Below are 23,113 nucleotides of genomic sequence, written 5' to 3'. Positions count from 1 at the left end.
AGGACTGGGCTGCTTTCCGTGGTTTGCAATAAAAGGTTTTGTAAATCATCCTCCGTGGAGTGGCGTCTTCATGTTCTGGGGCACTTGGAGGAATGTTGTACGCGGCAGGCTCCAAGCCGCGGAAGATGCACCACCTGAAAATGACAGGACTGCGAGGCCGTGAATCTTCATTGCCTGCCAGCACGAGGGATGCGTAATTTGAATCAGGAAAGCAACCCAGCAGCCCACCGGAGGGCTGTGCAAAACGATAAAGAATTTGGGGTTAAAAACAATTTGGCAAGAAAACGGACCCTACTGGAAGGTTTAATTTTGACTTCATTACCCAGCATGCAACTTACTGGAAAGTGACTGCGCTATGGGATAAAAAGATGTGAAGTACTCACCGGATCTTGCCAAGTTCCCCCTCCCCCTATGATTAAGGTGTTTGTTACACTGAAACGCGTAAGGGACAGCAAGGACTGGGCTGCTTTCCGTGGTTTGCAATAAAAGGTTTTGTAAATCATCCTCCGTGGAGTGGCGTCTTCATGTTCTGGGGCACTTGGAGGAATGTTGTACGCGGCAGGCTCCAAGCCGCGGAAGATGCACCACCTGAAAATGACAGGACTGCGAGGCCGTGAATCTTCATTGCCTGCCAGCACGAGGGATGCGTAATTTGAATCAGGAAAGCAACCCAGCAGCCCACCGGAGGGCTGTGCAAAACGATAAAGAATTTGGGGTTAAAAACAATTTGGCAAGAAAACGGACCCTACTGGAAGGTTTAATTTTGACTTCATTACCCAGCATGCAACTTACTGGAAAGTGACTGCGCTATGGGATAAAAAGATGTGAAGTACTCACCGGATCTTGCCAAGTTCCCCCTCCCCCTATGATTAAGGTGTTTGTTACACTGAAACGCGTAAGGGACAGCAAGGACTGGGCTGCTTTCCGTGGTTTGCAATAAAAGGTTTTGTAAATCATCCTCCGTGGAGTGGCGTCTTCATGTTCTGGGGCACTTGGAGGAATGTTGTACGCGGCAGGCTCCAAGCCGCGGAAGATGCACCACCTGAAAATGACAGGACTGCGAGGCCGTGAATCTTCATTGCCTGCCAGCACGAGGGATGCGTAATTTGAATCAGGAAAGCAACCCAGCAGCCCACCGGAGGGCTGTGCAAAACGATAAAGAATTTGGGGTTAAAAACAATTTGGCAAGAAAACGGACCCTACTGGAAGGTTTAATTTTGACTTCATTACCCAGCATGCAACTTACTGGAAAGTGACTGCGCTATGGGATAAAAAGATGTGAAGTACTCACCGGATCTTGCCAAGTTCCCCCTCCCCCTATGATTAAGGTGTTTGTTACACTGAAACGCGTAAGGGACAGCAAGGACTGGGCTGCTTTCCGTGGTTTGCAATAAAAGGTTTTGTAAATCATCCTCCGTGGAGTGGCGTCTTCATGTTCTGGGGCACTTGGAGGAATATATATATATATATATATAATATCCTGTCCCTCCCTTGTTGAGAAAATCTCCAGGGTCAGGATGCTGTTGAGCCCAGCCTTGGCTTACAGCTGCAGCGTTGATTCCTCCCTCAGCAAATTTGGCTGTGCTGCTTGAATGAGGTGAGGCAGCACAACAGGAGACTCTAAATACATTGTTATGTTCCTGGAGTGATGAGAGCTGGTTGAAGCGTGAGCCTGCCCAACACTGTGCTTAATGTGCACGTGCACCGGACCCTCTCAAAAGCCGGGAGATGTATTTGTTTTAAAAGAAAGTGTTGGGATGCCGGGGCAGCCCTTGAAAAACCAGAACTCTCCTGGCGAATCCAGGACATCTGGTCACTCTATTTACGCGTAATAAAGAATTTAAAGGCTGGAAGTTCTGAACTAGCCCTTGGAAGTGCAGCACAGCCAAAGATAGCTCGAGCCTAACAATGGGCTGATGGCGGCAAAAGGGCTCCCCATTTTGTCGAGGAAAGAACGGGGCCTGGGGAGCTTGGAGAGGCACTCCTAATTTGTGCATCCAAGGGAATAACTCGCACTTGACCGGCTCAGCACCATTTACCATTCCTTTGGGAGTACAGGAGCAGGCGGCCACTCACTCAAAAGAAGCACAACAGAGTCTGCCCACTGAAAATGTGGCCACGTGTCGCAAACTGGTCTCACAGCAACCACGTGACGTCACAAGAGAGCTGCACCCTGTTAACAACAATGCTAAAGGGCTACCAACCATGTGTATTTTTTGTTTTATTTTATATAGCGCGAACCAAGACCGATAGGTGAAAGAGCACGCCAGTGGGCCCGCAACAAAAGTTTGCCCGCTGGTGAACCAACAAAAGCAGGAGGCAAACCAAAAGATATTGAGTGGCACGAGACCTCTTGAATGACTCAAAGTTGCTAGAAAGAGATGAAATTGAGAAGACTGGATTTTTTTCTAATGTTGGATATAAAGTAATACAAAAAAACATACACCTATCCCACGAGGTGTCTAAAATGCACCTAGGCCACACAATTGTAGCTAGCGGCCCTCTGCCTTGTCACCCTAGTCCGCACACAAACCACTTATACAGACCACTTACTTCGAAGTCCCGTTCTAGATGCCGGTGGGGCTGGACCCTACTTCAAAGCAGGCTGGTCATGAATGTACATCACCACCTTTTGTAACCAGTACTAATAGATGTTGGGTTCGATATCGGGCAGGGCCATTAGAATTATGTGGCAATGAATTACCATATTATAAAACAGGGCTGGCTGAATCATGTAGCAAACATAGACGCATTCGATTATGCTGGGTAATTTAATATTACTCTGTGTCATTGTCATCAAGCTAACACCACATTCAACACACACCTATTGATACAAAATAAATCCCAGTGCTTTAGAAACTATAGACAAAAGAAACAATTGATGGATTGAATGCTGGACAATGCAAACATTCACCCCCAATCACAAGGATCTGGGTTTAATCCATCATTCTTTTGCTCATCACACCACCCCCAGTTTGGACCCAGCCATATGCAAATCAGTCTTGACCCTGTTCCTTATGGGAACAGTCCAGCCCAAACTGCCAAGCCAGGTCTTCCCTGGACCGGAAACTGACATCCTGGGAACGGTTTCAGGGCCTCACCTTTCATCAGCCAGGCTAGCTCGAATCCAGTGGTGTAGTGAGCACGGGACCCACGTCTCTGCATACCCTTCCCACTTAGGGCGACATATGCAAAAGAAACACTTGATGGACGGAATGCTGGACAATGCAAACATTCACCCCCAGTCACAAGGATCTGGGTTAAATCTATCATTCTTTTGCTCACCACACCACCCAAGTTTGGACCCAGCCATATGCAAATCAATCTTGACCCTGTTCCTTATGGGAACAGTCCAGCCCGAACTGCCAAGCCAAGTCTTCCCTGGACCGGAAACAAGCATCCTGGGACCAGTATCAGGACATCACCCTTCATCAGCCAGGCTAGCTTGAATCCAGTGGTGTAGTGAGCACGGGACCCACGTCTGGGCATACCCCTCCCACTTATTGCGACATATGCAAAAGAAACAATTGATGGACGGAATGCTGGACAATGCAAACATTCACCCCCAGTCACAAGGATCTGGGTTTAATCCATCATTCTTTTGCTCACCACACCACCCTAGTTTGGACCCGGCAGTGCTTAATTTGTAAAATATTAAGTGCCAGGGCTCTGACCGGGAGGCCACTGCAGCTTGCACTACCCATCACCCTTGTCATCACTGCCAAAACAACTACTAACCATCTCTCTCACATGTAATTGGGACAGTTCAGATTATTACAGGTCCCCAAAGGATAAGGAATAGCTGGGGAGGCAGGTAATTTAATGTATATTGTATTCCTAAACAACCGTTTTTCTGCCCATCTCTAAATTAGATGAGCAGCGCCACCATGTGGTGGACTGTTCTATGTATGGTGTTGACAATTAGGTGCTGGTGCCGAGCACCGGAAACCATTTAAGGGCTGGTGCTTAGCACCGGAAAGCACTGGCTCAAATTAAGCACTGGGACCCGGCCATATGCAAATCCGTTTTGACCCTGTTCCTTATGGGAACAGTCCAGCCCGAACCGCCTTTTGCTTAGAAAATATAGAGCTTTCTTAAGCAGGATAGCTGTAAACAGCCGGTACATATTCAAATTATTACCTTCCAACAATCAAGTAATGGACCCTAGGATTTATATAGTCACAGATGACCAAAGTCGTGATCTCTTCCACCTCATAGATGCATCTACCACTTTTGGAAAGTGCACTGTTCACCGGACACCACCGAGGAAACTGACCACCTGTGCTCAGCAGAAGAGTTTATCTGCCTGTGAGGTGTTTTGATAAAAAAATCTTTTTGCACTATATGTACATAAGGCCTTCCTGCCCAAAGGCACAAGGTTTATCGCGTTGCCCTGGATGGCCAAGGGGGCTATATAGGGCAAAGCGGTAGCACTTTAGCAACGAAAAGAAAAACATTGGGCATGGCACCACGACATATTTGCTTTTGGTTTAACCCATCAGCCTAATTTTCATGTTCACAGCCACGCGGACCTCTCCAAGCATATTTATGACAACCAGGCAATCCAGAGCCCTGCGACCTTCGACTCCAGCATTGTCCGTTGGCGAAAAGAAACCTTTTCAACCATGTAAAGAACCCGAATGCTTTTCTTGTGCTTTGTCTGTTTTTTTTAGAGGATATTCTTTAAAAAAAACTTTGTTTAATCTAACCCTTAGTGAACCCTTCGTTCAGTGTATTACCCACAAAACCTCGTGTGCAAAGGGTATTAATGGCCAAAGAGCAGTCGAAGATTTAATGAGCATTTAGATCACAGCTCACGCCTGATCATTTGAGATGATCCCTACAGGAAGAGGCCAAACAAGAAGGAAGACGCAACCAATTAGAGCATGGATGTGTATGTGGCTCTGCCCTTTGGTGCACACGCTGAAAGAGCATGGAGGATGAGCAGTGCACGTCTCTGTGCAGACCCCTGCTTAGCTATACTGAGTCACATCCAATTACCTTGAGCCGTTTTCCGAGTGTGGGGGTGGGGTTGTGCTGAATTTGTGATTTCCGACGGCAGAACGTAAGCCAGCAATTCTGTCCCTAAAGTTCTTTGTGGCTGGGGATGCCGTAGCAGCAACTTCCCCAAAATGGCTTATTTCAGCTACTAAAACTACATTTCCTGGGTCTGCCCTGGCCCATTTTGGGAAGTCTCTTGGGGACTTGGCCAACTCAATCCCTCTGCAGGCTGCCGGTCTCAATCAAGGTCACACATAAAGTCTCTCCAAGGACTGGCAAATGTCTTCAAATTCCCCACCTATACATCTTCAAAGAACAACAAGTAGGTCCGCTGACGGAGGATGACAGTTTCACGGTCCTAGGGCCCAGAGCACGGAGCGGACCCAGAGTGTGAAGCGGACCCCAGAGCCATAGTCACAGAGAAACGAATTAAAATAAATTGCAAATCCTCTTGAGAAGCCATCTCTTTGGATTAGCAAACAAATGTACTTCAGGTTTTCATGTTGCAGTGTTTATAAGGATCCACATCTGTAGGCAGTTAAGATGTAGAGTTTGCAATAAAATGTAAATGCACTGACTTACTTAATGACTTTCATACTCACTCTTTCCACTTACCTTTAGAGCAATCTCTCCCAATCCAGCCAGGATAGCACTGGCAGGCTCCATCAATGGGATTACACGTTCCGTTGTTAGTACACAAGCAAATCTCTGCGCAATTCTTTCCAAACCTCCCACTGGTGCACACTGCGGAGAGAGGAGAGAGTGGGGTTTACATTACCGCAGTTCAAAACATTCATCATATCCGACAACACCAGAAAGTCTATGCCACCAGACAGCTATTGAACTGTCGAGAAACATGGCCATAACATGTTTGAGCGTGGGGGATTGGTGTATACAACATGTATATGCTATTACTATATCGTGAACCCAGCCTTAAGGCAGCGGAGCACTGTCCATAGTCAAAGACAAGCTTAAAGTCACCAAACAATAGGAGAGGAGGCTGGGTTGTGGATGGTTAACGTATTGTAACGTAGTGTTCAGTAAATAGGCGAGTCATCAACTCTTTCCTAGCTAGAGTAGTGATGTGGCAGTCCTGATGTATACAGTAGATGATGTTCAAGATCCTGGGTGCATGGACGGAAAAGGCCAACTATCTAGACTGTTCTCTTCACACTTCTTAGTCTGGTGGTGTCCTGGCTGCCTGTGTGCTGAGAACCACCAAAGATGGTGAGCTTGTCTGTAAGATGAGCAGAGGGGCTGGTGTGACGCTTTGTAAATGATGAAGCTGCTTTCGAGAACATGGCCAGCCAGGTGAACCTAGAAGAAGGTCGGTCCTGCTTTCAAATGACCAGGGAGAACCCTGCAGGAAGCAAGGCCACAACCAGGCCCACCCTGTCACTGTACTCCACAGGAGAGAGTCCTAGGAGACAAAGACGAGTCCAGGTCCGTCGCTGCCGATGTCCTCCTTAGCAAAGACTTCCAAAGAGCAACCTGCTCTGACTTTTCATTTTATTTTATCTTATGAAATGTTCCTGCTCTTTGAAGCTTTGTTGCTTTAAACAATTATAACATAGTCTAGATTTTTATTTACCCTTATTTACATATGGTGATTTATTTAGTGTCAAACATGTTTCTTTGCAGGCATTCCACAGCACTTGAGTTTCTAGAATGCACTGGTGAACAGTTCGTGGTCGTCGGTGAAGAGCATACTGAATGGTACACTTATAACATGAAAATAGTTTGCATATCCAGCTTCCTTTTATTGCATATTTATTGCATATTCAAAAGTGGAGTGAAATGCTTGTTGAGCAGATCCCGGAAGGTAAGTATGTAATTAAGTTGTACTCTCAGAGATGGATAAAAGGGCATCTTGCAACCGAGCACCTCATACTCGTTGGGCCCTATGAGAGATGCTCCCATTGCCTCAGAACAGGAAGGCAGAGACCGCTAGAGGTAGTGCAGGTACAAAATGAAACCTGATCTCTCTCAGAGGTTCCAAATGTGTTCTTATCCATAAGATGTCCTACTGTGTCAGCATGGGCTGCATTTATAGTGGGTCTCCGGCAGTGGAGACGCATGCTATCTAGACATAGAGTCGCTACGGGGCTGAGCGACATGATGACCACTCCGCAAGAGATCTAGACGAGAAGTGAATCGGATGGCAGCCTGGCCTCTGGTGCAGTTCAGTTTGTCCCAAGGCAGGGAGATTCAGTGGAGACTTCCCTGTGACACCTTCACCCCCAGGTGGTTCCTTTGATGCTAAGGCCACTGCATAATGAGTGGGGACTTGTGAATCAAGAGGATTCTGCTTTCAGTGACCAATGGCCCCTCACCTGGACACATATGCTTTGCAGTCACGCCCCATCTGTCAGGAAGCTGTCCTGCTACTGCTCTCAGTGCCGGACGTCTCATCCTTGCTGTAATACACTTCCTTTTCTAGTCTCTTTGAGTGGCGTGACCTTGCTGCATCAGTGTGATGCATCTGTGCATAGTGACATGTGGTGCAGTCACCACTTGCTGCAGAGAAAGGTTGTCTCTGTACATGAGTGGAGCGTTCAAGTGTTATCTGCTTAAAACGTGTGGCAGCATTACAGTGGTAAAGCCAGGCATCCAGGAGTGTACGGTTCATGTGGGCATCAATGGACATGACACCGAACGCCTCTTCATCAACCTAGGGGTTGCTTTCAGAAGGCCCACCGGTCTGAGTGACGCAAACAGCCGTGGTTTCTCTGTGCAAAGAGTAAATACAAAACCTATAAATTGTCTTTGCAGAAGCAGATGCATGGAAAAAACAGAACTGTGTTATGCTCTGACATAGCAAAAACACAATGGATGAGGCCCCTGAAGAGAACCACGTTGGTCTTATAAGATGTTTTATTGTCTAAAGCCACATTAAAACGTACTTGAAAACTCATCTGTTTCGAAGGAAGACACCCACGCAGAAAGCTGTCTCTTTCTCACACAGCCAGCTTCTGTTACCCTATTAATATTTACAAGTAGTGACCATTGTATTTTCTTTACGGACGAGAACCTAAAAAATGGTATCTAAGCAAATTCCTCTTCTCGTCTGGTTATGCTATAGTGATAGTAAGTGATGTCAGGACTGGTGACTCAGTGGACTAATGAGTCCAGTCCAGAAATAGAATTTTGACCTCATCATCACAGGTTTGAATCCTGCAGGCGAGAGGCCACTCAATCTTTCATCCGTCTGAGGTTGATAAAATGAGTGCCATTGGAAAGGCTAACAATAAGCTTCTGTTAGCTCAGTGCCAAGAAACCCACGGTGAATGTGCGCTTCTCAAACACACGTTGTGTTTTGCTCTGTAATATTACTAGCAAGTGAAGACGCACATCAACTTTTCAATTGAGATGTGAGCATTTTGCAGTGCTTCAGAAGTGTGCAAAGATGGCAAGTTACAAATTCCGTGGACACACAACTTTGCAAATATATGTATGTGGTATTTCTATAGTGTTCACCTAACCAAAAGACAACAGAGGGCTGTACAGGGTCAAAGACATGCGTAAAGTCAACGAGTAATAGGAGAGGTAGCTGGTTTGTGGACGCTTAACGCATTCTCATGCAGTGTTCTTTAAAGAGGTGTGCCTTCAACTTTTTCCTAAATTGGAGCAGCATTCAGGTGGTAGTAATGGATAAGGAGATGCTATTCCAGATTCCAGAGGCATCGATTGAAGAGGCCTGCTGCCTTGTTTTACATTTTTCACAGTTCATATTCTGCAGTCTGATGATGTCCTGAATGTGTGTGTGCTGAAAACCACTAGAGATGGTGAGCTTTTCTGCAAGATAAGTGAGGCCGCTAGTCATGATGGTTTTGTAAATTATGCATCTGGCTTTGAACATGGTTTGGGTGGCAAGGGGAGCCAATAGAGTTCTATCAAGATGCGGGTGAAACGCTTTTTAGGTCTAGCCTGACCCAGCGCTTGCGCTGATCTGGCGAGACTTTAAGTAAGGGCTTCAAAAAATGCTACCGCCGGCTACAGTGCATGTGCGAGGGCGCGCGCTTGAGCAGAGGCGCCATATGGCATTCCTCATGCTTATTAAGTGCATCACTCGCCGCGCGCTTGATCGCAATCACTTTCACTTTCGTGGCTGCGCGACGGCCGCGCACGCTCCACTCCCTTTATATTCTCCCTTGTTACTACTTGCACCAACTCCCAAGTGCTCCAGCTTTACAGCGCCATGTCAGCCCACTTACTCATCCAGTGCTCAACCTCCTACCGCATACAAATGTGCTTTGCCGTCACCACCTACAACATTACACCAGATAGATACCAATGTTAGTGCCTCATGAGATACCAGTGTTCCACTCCCGCTCACCTATCTCCCAGAGTTCACCCCCAATTACCAAGACTCAGCAACCACCGGTCTTCTTAGCAACCATCACCTCTCTCTGCTCACGCCTCCCCCAGCCCATCCGTGTGATTGTTACCCGACCATTTCTTCTGCAGCCCTCCTTTCTGCTGCTCTCCCTCTGCTGTACTCAGTGAGGGCTACACCATTGAACCGACTCCCCCCTCCCCCACCGGGGCTTCTCCTCTCTTAACCCTCCGCCTACCCTTTTCCCTATTACTGAGGCTTTTCCTTACTTCCAGGGCCTTTCTTTTCCCTTTATATTCAGCCTAGTTTGTTTAACTCTGCTTTTTCGGTTACCCAGCCTGCAATGCCCGACCAAACTCCTCACCCTATGCTGCCCGTCCCCGGCTCTCTCCCATGCCCGCTGTTGGCGTTGCCTCCGCTTCTCCTCCGAGGCGTTGGTTCCCTTCACACAAGTAAGGGTGACATTTAAAAGCAGTAATAGTAACAAAAGATCTCAAAGAAAGAAAATAAACATTGAAATAAATAATTGAAATATCATGTAGTACTAAACTCAATTAGCTTTATAATTGTCTAAGTTAATGTGATTTTATGCTTACATTACACCAATTTCTATTTTTATAGAAAACTAAAAATTAGCTTTCTAATTTAAAAGTGGATAGTACATTTTTTGAGGAAAAATTGTAAAATTCAATATTGGGTTTAAATTTTGCTGACTTCAGTATGTTACCATGCTATTTCGAAAATGGCGGCTTCGTTTCCGCATTGATGCTATCGTATTCGTTGCGGTCCTCTCTATTCTGATCTCTCGTTCAACAGCGAAACACTCTTGCACAGGGTTGTCCACAATGCTGTCTTGCGCTGGGACTTCATAGCGTGCCCCAGCCTGATCATAGTGATATTATGTACATGAGTCGTTTGTGTTTCAATGGAATGTTCAAACGTAGACTAGCGTTTTACTGTAAACTGAAGTTCAGTGCCACTAGAGCTCGTCGAACCATCATCGTTGCAGAGTGACCCAAGCCGGAGCTGACCCAAGGATTTTGGGGCATATTTACAAGCCCCTTGCGCCACTTTTGCGTCACTTTCCCCATGTTAAAAGTGACGCAAAAGAGCCAGATTTTGAGCCAAGGCATCAAACGCTTTCATTTGGCATGTGAATAACTTAACTAACATTATGTTAAAATACAATAAAACTATTTCAAATTATAAATAAATTAGTTATTGAACACTTGTGTTTCTCTTCAGTATGCTACCTTGTCACTACAATGTCATCAGTTAGAACAAGCATTGGCATAGCCAATAGGTCTCACCTTTGGGACCGTAGAAGTGTTTAGCCATGCAGCAGTTGGTGTTGCTGCACCAAGGATATTCTGCTGCATAACTAAATACTTATAAGGTCCCAAAAGCGAGACCTATTGGCTATGCCAATGCACGTCTTCAGGCCCTGGATGAGACGTGCTGTGGCAGGTAGGATGCTCTTAAAGGGTGTCAGTGTGGAGTGTGGAAGGTATGAAGCATGGAGTTACCACTATCCTGACGTGAAAGTACGAGGTCTTGAGCAGCAGTTCCCTACTTGCTTTCTGAAAGACAGTTCTTCACTTTAGCAGTGACAGCTGGTACTTGTTTTCAATGCCACGAGCTTTGCGACGCTTCTATTATGGATCTGTGACATAAAGTTCATCTGGAATATTCCCAGAGGAAGAGCGTTGGGTGGGTGTTGACGCCTTTGACTGGCTCTTTGCCACATTGGAGTTTGTCCTGCATTCAGCACCCTGCATGCAAGGCTGCTACTCTCTGGCAAGCAGGGAAGTTCAGACGGCCAGAAGCAGAATTTCTGAAAGAGATGTTGTGATGTCACTACGAATAAAGCCATGTGTTTGCTGCTTCCACCCTCGCTGCTGATAGGCTACCCAGTTCCTTGAAAGAAATAACCAAGACGAACTTGAAAGGAGGCAAAGACGTTCTGTCCGGCATTTTCCCAGGAACTGCGTTCGGAGGGAACATTGAACAGGTTTGCAGATAAAAGAGCCTCTTCTACCCACAGAATGACGGACACTAGGGCTGGAAAACGTTATTCATGAGTTCCCTGTGTCATTGGCTCTTTGGCAGTAGGCAGGGCTTTAAGTGGGCCGGGTTTCACCGGTGCTGAGCACCGGCAGTATTTTAACGTGGGGCTCGAAACGGGTCTCTATCGGGCTCTGTTTTGTGCCCTGGCACAGGCGGTCTGTTTTGTTGTCCGGACTGCAGTGACAGCAGGCACATCGATGTGCGCGGGCTCACACTGCTCACTTCTCACTAGTAGAGAAGTTTCAACATGACGTCATGCCAGGTGAGCGTTGCAGGGGAAGAGGAATCCTTTAAAGAGAGGTATTTTCTCTCTGGATTTCCCTTCTCTTTTTGAAACTCAGGAGCAGCAACATTGTCGTGGTGTCACCAGGGCTTTAAGTGGAAGCTTTTTCAATATTATATACAAGCAATAGTTGCTGCTTATTTATCTTATGCAACTAACAACCATTGACAAAGCCAATAGTCCTGACTTGTTGTAGGTATGATGTTACTTGTTGTATCATATATCTGGATGCAATGACAGAAAACAGCAAAATGCAAGTCGGGCGGCACAGTATGCTAAGCACAGATTTTTAGATTACTTGTTTTTAAGCCACGCCCTTAATTACATTAGCCACGCCCCATTGGGAGACCCCCCAGTTTTTTCATCCCTCTTAAAGCCCTGGCAGTAGGTGTAATCAAGCTCTAAAGGCTTATTAAAGAGAGGTGGCAGTAAGGTTAGATTCAGAGGAAACATACTGAAAAGGAATATCTAACGTTACAATGCGAGGTTTTAGCATCATGCATTTACCTCATGCGTATTACAACATGGTGACATTTACAACATGTTGGAATACTACACAGCGCAGGGCTTTATAATGCAATGCAGTTTCATTTCTTTTTTGTTTTTTAAAATACTTTTTATTGTCATTTCAACTGTACATTGCACAATCAATGGCTCACACAACAATTTCCGTGTGTGCGGTGGCAACTGTTCAATTTATTAAATTCAAAACATGCACGTATATATATATATATATATATATATATATATATATATATATATATATATACACAAGTGTACACCTGAGATACCTATAACTGGTGCATTTCGGTGTTTTTAGAGTTTAAAATGTTACGTTGTTACTGAACATTTCCCCTATAACATTACTTAAACCTTTGTTTTTTTCAGTGAATTTCTAGGGTTTTTTAACGTAAAGTAATATTGAATTACCACACATAAATCCAAATCCCTGCTGACAACCCCCTGCACGCAGGCAACTCCACTCTATGGCTGTGCATAGTAGGGGAGAAGGGCAGGCTCTGTGGGCAACCCCCTAAAGGCTGAAAACTCCACACTGCACAGGGCCGTTGGCTGTGTGTGGCTGGGAGTTGCCCGCAGGGCCAACCCCCCCGCATGCAGCCAACTCCATGCTGCACAAGGCTGTCAGCCATGCGTGGTGGGGGTTGGCTATGAAGCCTGGCCTGCAGCCAGGTCCTATGGAAAATCCCCCCAAAGGCAGTCAACCCCACACTGCACACAGCCTTCAGCCGTGCGCAGCAGGGGGTTGGCCACAGGGCCTGGCCCTGGGACCCCATTCCCCAGGGTATTTTTTTAAATTAAAGGGATGGGGGCTGCATGGCCCCCTCCCATAGCCTTATTAGGCCCGGTAGACCCCATTCCCCAGGGACCTTGTTTTTAATTAAAGGGGAGGGGTGCTGCATGGCACTCTTCCCCTTTCCATATTAGGCCCAGGGGACCCCATCCCCTAGAGCCACTACTAAAATGAAAGAGGGGTGGGGCTGCACAGCCCCCCTGCCTGAGCCTCTTCTGGACCTGGAGACACCATCACCCAGGACCTGAATCAATACAGGTGGGTGCCCCGGTGCCCACGCAGGGCATCCACCATACATTCAATGGGGGCAGTGGGGCAGATGCCCAAGGACCCTGGAGTCCCATCCACCTCCCCGCATGCAGCGGGAGCCGGCGCTAGTCCTGCCTGCAGGAAGCAGCTACTTATGCTGTTCCATCCAGGTGGGAGCAATATTCTGATCTGTTACCCTACCCACATCAAGTCTGCTCTCAGCCAGTGGGAGCATTTTCAAAGCTCCTGCCAGTTGGGAGCAGACTTAGTGTTTGCTCCCATTTGGTGGGAGTTGTGATAATGCTATTGCCAAGCAGGAGCAAACACAGGTGCGGGAAGAGTAATCGCTGTGTCACGGGGGTGGGCTCCCCAGGACACGGCCGGCCCGAGGGCCAGCTGTGTCCTGGGGAGCCCATGTGAGCCGGCCCAAGGGATATGGTCCCCAGAGCCATTGATGGCTCAGGGAGGGGGATTGTGTGGCTCCATCCCTTTAACTTAGTTTAGTGGCCCCGCGGAGGGGGTCTCCTGGGCCTTTAGCGGCAAGGTGAGGGGGCCACGTGACTTCCTCTCCCCTAAAACACACTTTAGGCCCTGTAGGATGGGGTCCTCAGGCCGCAAGTGGATCAGGGAGTGGGGCAGCATGGCCCGCCTCCTCTTTAAGATACTTTCAACCTGAGTGGATGCGGTTCCCAGGGTTGTAAATGGCCTGGTGAGGGAGGCTGTGTTCCCTCCACCTTCTAAAAACATACATCGGGCCCTGGATTGGGTCCCCAGGGCCGAAATCGGCCTGAGGAGGGGGATTCCAGTGAGTTTTTAGGTAACTCCGAGGGACTCCGTAGAGTGGCACTCTGCCAACTCCGCCCGGGATTAATTTACACCAAAGCACTCATTCTGGACCAGATCTAGCTTTCTGTCAAATTAGGTGTATATTCGTTCAGTGGTTTGGGCTGTAGCTGTGTCTAAATTTCCCATGGAAAAATGAATGGGGACCCCCCCTTTTTTTCTCAGACACCGCTAGACAGATCACCCCAAAACTTTCCATGCGTAAACTAGTCAGCAAGTAGCACTATTTTGGAAAGTTTCGTGGAGATTCGTCAAACAAGGTCAAAGTTATTAGAACACAAAAATGAATTTTCAGCAGAAACATGATCCTCACTATAACGACACAGTAAAGACCGCCACTGAGTAATGTGTTTGTGTGTGGATTTTTTTTTGGGGGGGGGGGTGGGTAAACCCCTCCCAAACCCCATTTTTGTAACCCAAAAACCCCTTACCTCCCTTTACCTCTATCCTTCCCTGAACCCAGAAGCACCTTATCTCCCTTCAACGATACCGACCCCTGAACCCTAAAATAAAGTACCTCCCTTTATCTTTACTTGCCCTGAACCCTAAACACCCCTTATCTCATTACACCCTCACCACCCTGAGCCCTTATCCATCCCTTAAGTCCCCTTTCTTAAACAACATAATTATCTATCTATCTATCTATCTATCTATCTATCTATCTATCTATCTATCTATCTATCTATATTTATATTACCGGTTGCCAGTAGGTGGTTATAGTTAGGACCTTGTTTCTTTTCAAAAAGCGTTTTTTCTTTTCCCAATAACTTTGGCGCCTGTTGACGATCTTCGTGAAATTTTCAAATCATTGGTCAGCTCCTATCCTGAAAGTTTCTGGGTAATTCGCCAAGCGGAGGCAGAGAAAGAAGGGGGGTCCCAAAACGCATTTTCTCCATGTTATTTCCCATAGGAAACTTTAGACACGACTACAGCCCGAACTGCTGAACGGAATTACACCAAATTTGTCAAAAAGGTAACCCTTGGTTCAGAAAGAGACCTTTTTTTTTTAAATGGTGTGAATCCGTTCAGTAGTTGCTGAGAAATTCAAAAAATTAGAGTAAAAAAATCAATTTCCCATAGGAAACTTTATGCAAGGATGCAGCCGAATCTACTAAATGGATTTACCCCAAATTTGGCAAAAAGGTACTGCTTGGCTCAGAAAGCGACCTTTTTAAAAATGGTGTAAATCCGTTCAGTAGTTGCTGAGAAAATCAAAAATAAAAGTTTCGATATTTAGAGGTGCGGTGGATCCGCGCACCCTCCCAACCACGAGCTTCATGCTAATTGGCTGTCAACACTTCAAACCAGGAAGTGTTGGCAGCCATCTTGTTCTTCGGTAGAACTGAGGCACAAGAAATCTGTAAAACAAACGCGAAAAACAAAAAAAGGGGGCAGGGTAGAAACACCCTGACCCCCTAGGCCTGCTTAGAGAGTCCCACAAGGACCCCCAGGGCCAAAACAAACTTTTTTCTTTTTTTAAATCGCGGGATGCATGGAGGATCCGCAGATCCGGCCACGAAAATAAAAAAAAACAAAGCGCGGGCTTCCACGCTTCGTTATTAATTAGCCCCCGGGTGGGCCAAGTCCCGGGGGCATGTAGAAAAATGTGTGAGGGCCCCAATCCCCCCCACACTGCCCAGGGGATCACCACCCCCGGGGCTCTTATTTTTCGATCAATACCTGTGTGGGGGGGCTCGAGCCCCCCCACACGCACTGGGGACTGCCACCTCCCCGGGGCTCTAATTATGCAAATTTGGGGGTCCGTGACTGTTTATATGTTGGGAGGGGGGCTGCGCGGCCCCCCTCCTGGAGCCAGTGATGGCCCTGGGGACCGCCACCCCCCAGGGCCGGCTCCTGCAGTGTCCCGGGGTGCCCACCCCTGGGGCACATGTCACCTCAGGCCCCGCCCCCTCCCTTCACCACTGTGCAAACACGCCCTGTGGCGCGTTTTAAGTTGGGGAATTAATTCCTCTTCAATCCTGAGGGTCCCTGGGGGCCAACTAGCCCACCAGGTACCTCCAGTAAGCGCCACAGAGCTGCATTGCAGAGAGGTGGCCCAGGCCACGCCCCTTTTTACACCTCTCTGCAACCGAGCTCTGTGGCGCTTACTGGAGTTACTTGGTGGGCTAGTTGGACCCCAGGGACTCTGAAGATCCAAAGGGACTTAATCTCCCAACTTAAAACGCGCCTCTTTCTGCTCCTCTGTTGGTTCTTTCTGCATATGTCTTGCTTCTTCCTGCACTTTTCTTCGTCTTTGTGGACTTCTGTTGCTTCTTCCGACATTTCTTTTGCTTCTTTTGCATAGTTAGAAACTAGCATTTGAAAAACCTTTGAAATTCACTGAAACAACCATAGGTTTCAGGCACGTTATAGTTAGAAATTAGCATTTAAAAAACATTTGAAATTTCCTTGAAAAACCATAGGTTTTAGGGAAAGATCTAGTTAGTTGGACATTTCACTCGTACAAAACAAGAGAAATTCCCCCGTTATAGTTAGTTCAGCTAACTATAACTCGCGCCCCCGCAATGCACTGCTGATGACGTCACATATTACATCACTCATGACATGGTCAGTGACATCACTGATGACATCACTGATGACATCTTAAATGACATCACTGATGACATCACTGATGACATCATCCATGTGATAATTTGATGCATCTTCTCACACCCTAATATAACCTTTGATACACCCACTCTAAATTACAGACTGCCATTCTCAAAACCATAGACACTCCAACAGCAATAACTACATACACACTCACTAATTCTTATGTTTACACACACATCCACTCACTCACCCATACAGTCACTCATACTTATGGTCAATCAGTACAGGACTATCATATGCACTCATACACCTATATAGACACTCACACACCACCACTCATCCAGAGGTACTCACACACCTAGTCAGTCACTGAAATAATTATTCACACTCCCATTTACTCACCTATACAGTTATACACACACCAGCTCAATCACTCATACAAATACTAGCACATTCATACACTCTTATACAATCACTGATACAAGCACACACTCATCCATACAGCCACTCTCACAATCACACACTCTCAGTTATAGCCATTTATATACTCCAACACACATATATACTGCCTTTCACATATGTAGTTACTCACACATGTACCACTGAGATATACATTCACTCACTAACACACCCATACACACACTCACCTACCCATACAGTCCATCACAGATGCACTCTTGAAACCATGCACCCACTGAATCACCCACTCACACATCTATACTCAGAGTCACACACACCCCACCCACATAAACACTCAGGCACCCATACAGATACTCAGACAACCAATCAATAACCCATATAGACACTCATGTAGCTAGTCACAAACCCATGTAGTCGCTTACACACCAACAGACAGATGGATATAGACATTCACACAGTTTAGTCACTAACCCATGCATTCAGTAAGATACGTTTAGTCACTCACTTATAGTCAGTCACGCACCTACTGAATCATCCATTCAGACACTTCTACACCCACTCATTCTTCAATACGTCTTTCCCTATATATATTAAACATATTTAAACTTTATAAAAACACACAGTCACTGGATGATGCATCAGTGATGTCATTTGAGATGTCATCAGTGATGTCATCAGTGATGTCACTGACCATGTCATGAGTGATGTAATATGTGACGTCATCAGCAGTGCATTGAGGGGGCGCGAGTTATAGTTGTTGAACTATTTATAACGGGGGTATTTCTCTGGTTTTGTACGAGTGAAATGTGAAACTATAACTTTCCCTAAAACCTATGGTTTTTTCAGTGAATATATATATATATACTTATATATATATATATTCACTAAAAAAAAAGGTTACAGGGACGTTATAGTTAGAAATTAGCATTTAAAAAACCTTTGAAGTTCACAGAAATAAACAAAGGTTGCAGTGGCATTATAGTTAGGAAATAAAATTAAAAACACCATTGAAATTCACTGAAAAAAACAAAGATTACAGGGACGTTACAGTTAGGCTGACATTTCACTCATACAAAACCAGAGAAATTCAGCAGTTATAGTTAGCTGAACTAACTATAACTCACACCCCTGCAACACACTGCTTACGACCTCACATATTCAATGATAACATGGTCAGTGAAATCACTGATGACATCTCAAATGACATCACTGATGACATCATCCAGTGACTGTGTGATTTTAAAATGTTTATGAGTGTTAAATATATATACCAAGGTGTATTGATGAATCAATGGGCGTATGAGTGCCTGTATCGATGATTCACTGGGTGCATGACTGACTGCATAAGAGAGTGATTAGGTGTCTCAGTGAATGTATGGGTCATTAACTAGGTTGTCTGAATGTATGTATCAGTCTGTCAGATGGTGTCTATTTGGCTGTATGGATTGGTGAGTTGGTACATGAGTGGCTTTATGGGTGATTGATTGGTTGTCTGAGTACCTGTATGGGCGTATGAGTGTCTGTGTGGGTGGGTGAGGGTGTGTGTGACTGTCTTCATGGATGAGTGAGTGGGTGAGTCAGTGGCTGTATGGGTTAGTGAGTGTGCAAGTGAAGTGCTGTATAAGTGACTGAGTGTGTGTATGGCTGTGTCGGTGAGGGAATGGATGTTTCAGTGGTATATGGGTGAGTAGCTGGATATATGAAAGGCAGTATAGCTCAGTGTTTGAGTATATGAGTGAATGTATGTGTGACTGAGGGATTGTGATAGCAGTTGTATGGGTTAGTGAGTGCATGTGTGAGGGGCCGGATGGGTGAGTGAGAATGTGTTAGTATCTGTATGAATAAGCGAGTGGGTGTGTGTATGACTGTATAGGTGAGTAGATGGCAGTGTGATTGACTCTATAGGTGAGTGAGTAGGTGTGTGGGAAGCTCTATGAGTGACTGACAGTGTGTGAGTGGCTGTATGGGTGTATGAGTGAATATATCAGTAGCTGTATTAGTGAGTGAGTTGGTGTATGAGTGGCTGTATGGGTAACTGAGTGGATGTGTGTGTAGACCTATGAATCAGTGACTGGAATGGGTGTCAATGATTTTAAGAATGTTAGTGTGGAAGTTGGAGTGGGTGTATGAAAGGTTATATTGGGGTGTGAGTGGGTGCATCAGAGATTCAGTGGATGATGTTATCAGTGATGTCATGAGTGATGTAATTTGAGATGTCATCAGTGATGTCGCTGACCATGTCATGAGTGATGTAATATGTGAGGTCATAAGCAGTGCATTACAGGGACACATGTTATAGTTAGCTCAGCTAATTGGAACTGCTGAATTTCTCTGGTTTTGAACGAGTGAAATGTCAGCCTAACAATATTAGTCCCAGTAACCTTTGTTTTTTTTCAGTGAATTTCCAAGGTTTTTTAAATTCTATTTCCTAACTATAATGGACCAGTAACCTTTGTTTTTTCAGTGAATGTCCAAGGTTTTTTAATGCTAATTCCTAATTATAAAATCCCCGTAACCTTTGTTTTTTTCCAGTGAATTTGTAAGGTTTTTTTAAATTCTATTTCTTAATTGTAAGGTCCATTTTTTTTTAAGTGAGCCTCTAAGATTTTAGTATTTTCTTTTTATAATTGGATATTGTATAATATATTTATATTACAGTCGCGGCCGGCATGACTCGTGGGTTTAGTTGTGCGTGGGTGGGTTACTTTAAAAAAAAAAAAAACTTACCTTCCCAGGTCCCGTGACGTTTTAACTTCTGGCCGGGTCCCGCGCTTTCCTGCTCTCCTGCATCTGGCAGGAACAGAGAGCAGGCAGCCTCCCTCCCCTCCCCTCCCCTAAGCCAATCACAATGCTGCAATGGCAGCGTTGTGATTGATGGGGACGCTGACCAGCCAGGTGTCTATGGGGAGGTCATTTTCTCCATGTAGGCTGCATGCAGCCTACATGGAGAAAAGGGAGAGTGTGCATGACTGGTTTGGTTGGCCGCAGCATTGGGCAAGCAGCTCCTCCCCTGCCCTCGAGCAGACCTGCCCACCCGCCCGCCCGCAACCAAACCCTTCTGCTTTCTCGCAGTTTTACCATTTTATGTTTCTGCTGCTCGCACTGCGAGAAAGCAGTGGGGCGACGCTTCTCCGCCCTAATGGAGGAGCTGCTCCTGTTATATTATATACCACTCATTTTTTGGTTTGGTATGTGTTTATCAGAAAGTACACTATTAACTGTTTTTCTTTTTAAGAATTTTTTGAGTCGCACAACATTGTTGCATTTACTGTGGAGAATCTGTGATCTGCAAACGTATTTCACATACTGAAAAATACACTTAAAGACATTTTTTAAATAAAGTTTAAGTCAAAATATTTAGTAAGACATTGCTTTTACTTTTCTTTGTATGACCAATTTAGGAGAAAAACACCTTTACAAAAAATGTTTATAATCGTGACTACCGACGTCATGCAGCGCTGTTGGTATTGCAAAGAGCATGTGGTTTGTACATAGTGTAAAACATACATATAGACACATTCTGCCGTATATTTAACAGTAGAGCTTTATTAGTGTCCTTTTCAAACTCACATTCTTGTAGTGAGTTTCCAGAAAAATTGTCTACAAAGACTATTTTCCATTTTCACGGTGACGCCGGGCATCGCGACAACATCGGTAGTCGCGGAAATCACGTGTTTTTCAGAAACTCTAAAACTCATATATACAGATATTTTAATTGATATTTGTCACTAGTCTTATCTGTAGCTGTCTTGTACACACTCTCAACACAAAGTCAGAGCCTCCCAAGAGGCCAAATTTTGTTCATTTTCTTCTCAAATATATATTTTTTAATCTTTGAAATTCGCGGCGACATTGTGATGATCATGATCAAGTTGCAGAATCACAAAACAAAAGCAGACATTCAATGACCACCACCACATTCAAAAATTAATTCTAACTATTGCAATACACATATTACTAAGTTAAAGATCATGTTTGTACACAGTGCTGGACTGGGAACCGAAACCGGCCCTTGCAAACTGCTTGACCGGTTCTGATAGGAGGGGGGGTGGAGGGGGGCGGTTTGCTAGGGATGGTTTTGGCTGATTTTGTTATAGGGGGCCGATAGTGCCGGACCCTGGTAACTAAAACGGCCCCCCAGGGGCTCAAAACTTACCCCCACACTGACGGCCCACAAGGGAAATGCCCGGAGCCTGCTACGGCCAGTCCGGCCCTGCTTAAACACATATATTTGTAGTAACTTGTTTTTAAACTATGGTTGAACCCTACGTACCGTTTTCGTAATGACACCGAGAGTCGTGATAACTCCGGTAACCGCGACGATCATGCCAAGTATTTTAGGTATTTGGGGTTTATTACTGCACTGTTTAAAGTCATATTTTTGTAGGGAGTTTGCATAAAACTAACCATATAAACAGATCTTCCATTATCGAGGTGACGCCGGGCGTCGCGATGATATCGGTAGGTGCGGTCACCTCAAATACGTTACGAAATGACAAAACAAATACAGAATTTCAATAGCCACCACCACATTCAAAACTGAATTATAGCCAACACACTAAATACATTACTATCTAAATGACTGTATAATAGCATGTACAACTACCATAATATCTCTATAACACAGTGCATAACTTTTTTAGTGTAATCTATGACTGCATGCATCACTGTATCACTAAGTCTCTCATTCACTGTATAAGTGTTTGAGGGGATCTGTGAGACGGTGCATCAGTCTTTCAATACTTCTGTAACTAAATGTGACTGCCTCAGTACATCTATAAGTGGGTGCATCATTGTCATAATGGGTTTGTGATTGACTGTGTAAGTCTCTCACTCAATCTGTGAGAAGGTGCATGAGTGCCTTTGTAAGTAAGTATATCACTGTCTGACTGGATCTGTGAGTGGATACATGAGTGTCTAAGTGGGTGTCTGGGTAAATGAGTGGGTGCATGAGTGTCTGAGTGGGTCTGTGAGTGAGTGCATGCATGATTCAGTGTGTCTATGACTGGCAGCGTGAGAGTCTGAGTGGTTCTGTCAGTGGGTGCATGGGTCTCTGAGTGTGACTGTGAGTGGGTGCATGGGTCTGTGAGTGGATACATGTGTCTCTGAGTGTACAAATGACTGGGTGCATAAGTGTGTGTGTGGCTGTATGGGTTTGTGTGCTTCTGAGTGGGTCCATGAGTGGATGTATGAGTGTCTGAGTGGATCTGTGAGTGGGTGCATGAGTGTCCTAAGGGTATGTGAGTGAGAGCATAACTCTGAGTGGGTGAGTGAATGGGTGCATGCATGAGTGTCTGAGTGGGACTGTGGCTTGGAGGGTGAGTGTCTGGGTGACTTGGTGAGTCGATGTATAAGCCTTGATTGGGTGAGTGATTGGGTGCCTGTATGTCAGAGTGAATTTGTGAGTGGGTGTGTGAGTTTCTGAGTGAGTTAGTGACTGAGTCCATAAGTCTCTGAGAGGGTCTGTGACTGAGTGTGTGAGTGACAGTATGGGTTGTGAGTGGTTGTATGAGTGTCTGAGTGCATCTGTGAGTGGGGGTATGAGTGTCTCAGTGGGTCTGTGAGGACATACATAAGTGTGTGAGTGGGTCTGTAAGTGGGTTTGTGAGTCTCTGAGTGAGTCTGTACATGGGTGCGTATCTCTGCGCACTCACAGAGCCAACCTGTCCGTTACTAACAGGATATCTCCTTACACGATACGTACTCTTTGGAGTGGGGTGTGTACCAGAAACACGTATTTATAAATAAACTTGGGTGTCCTATTGCTCAGAAGTGAACAAACTCAAATAAACTCGACAGATTATGGGGGCATATTCAGCATCAAAAAGATTCAAGGAGAAATTACAGAGCAATAAACACTGCTGGAGGTGCTCTGCTGCTGGCGGTGATCCCAGTTCTGGAGGAGGTATAAGCCGTATTAACAAGGTGGCAGATACGGCATGGTAGCCAGATAAAAGGACCTGTTTGTTCAACAAGATGGATGGTTTATGGACACCACTAGGTAAGAGATCTTCAGAATGCAGACCTTTAGTGCCGGACAGTGTATCTT

The 23,113-nt window shown here is 45.6% G+C and overlaps 1 protein-coding gene across 1 annotated transcript in view; it reads right to left on the bottom strand.

Annotated features, from left to right (window-relative positions):
• The window catches only part of MEGF11 (multiple EGF like domains 11), a 1,813,102-nt gene that overhangs the window by 196,234 nt on the left and 1,593,755 nt on the right, over window positions 1-23,113 (bottom strand). The window contains exon 16 of the mRNA XM_085644629.1: window positions 5,617-5,745. Within this exon, the coding sequence (XP_085500755.1) occupies window positions 5,617-5,745 (129 nt within the window). The remainder of the gene's footprint in view (window positions 1-5,616; window positions 5,746-23,113) is intronic.

The sequence above is a fragment of the Triturus cristatus genome, chromosome 3_1 (assembly GCF_964204655.1).
Source record: "Triturus cristatus chromosome 3_1, aTriCri1.1, whole genome shotgun sequence".
Lineage (NCBI taxonomy): Eukaryota > Metazoa > Chordata > Amphibia > Caudata > Salamandridae > Triturus > Triturus cristatus.
This window is presented reverse-complemented; position numbering and strand designations above follow the sequence as displayed.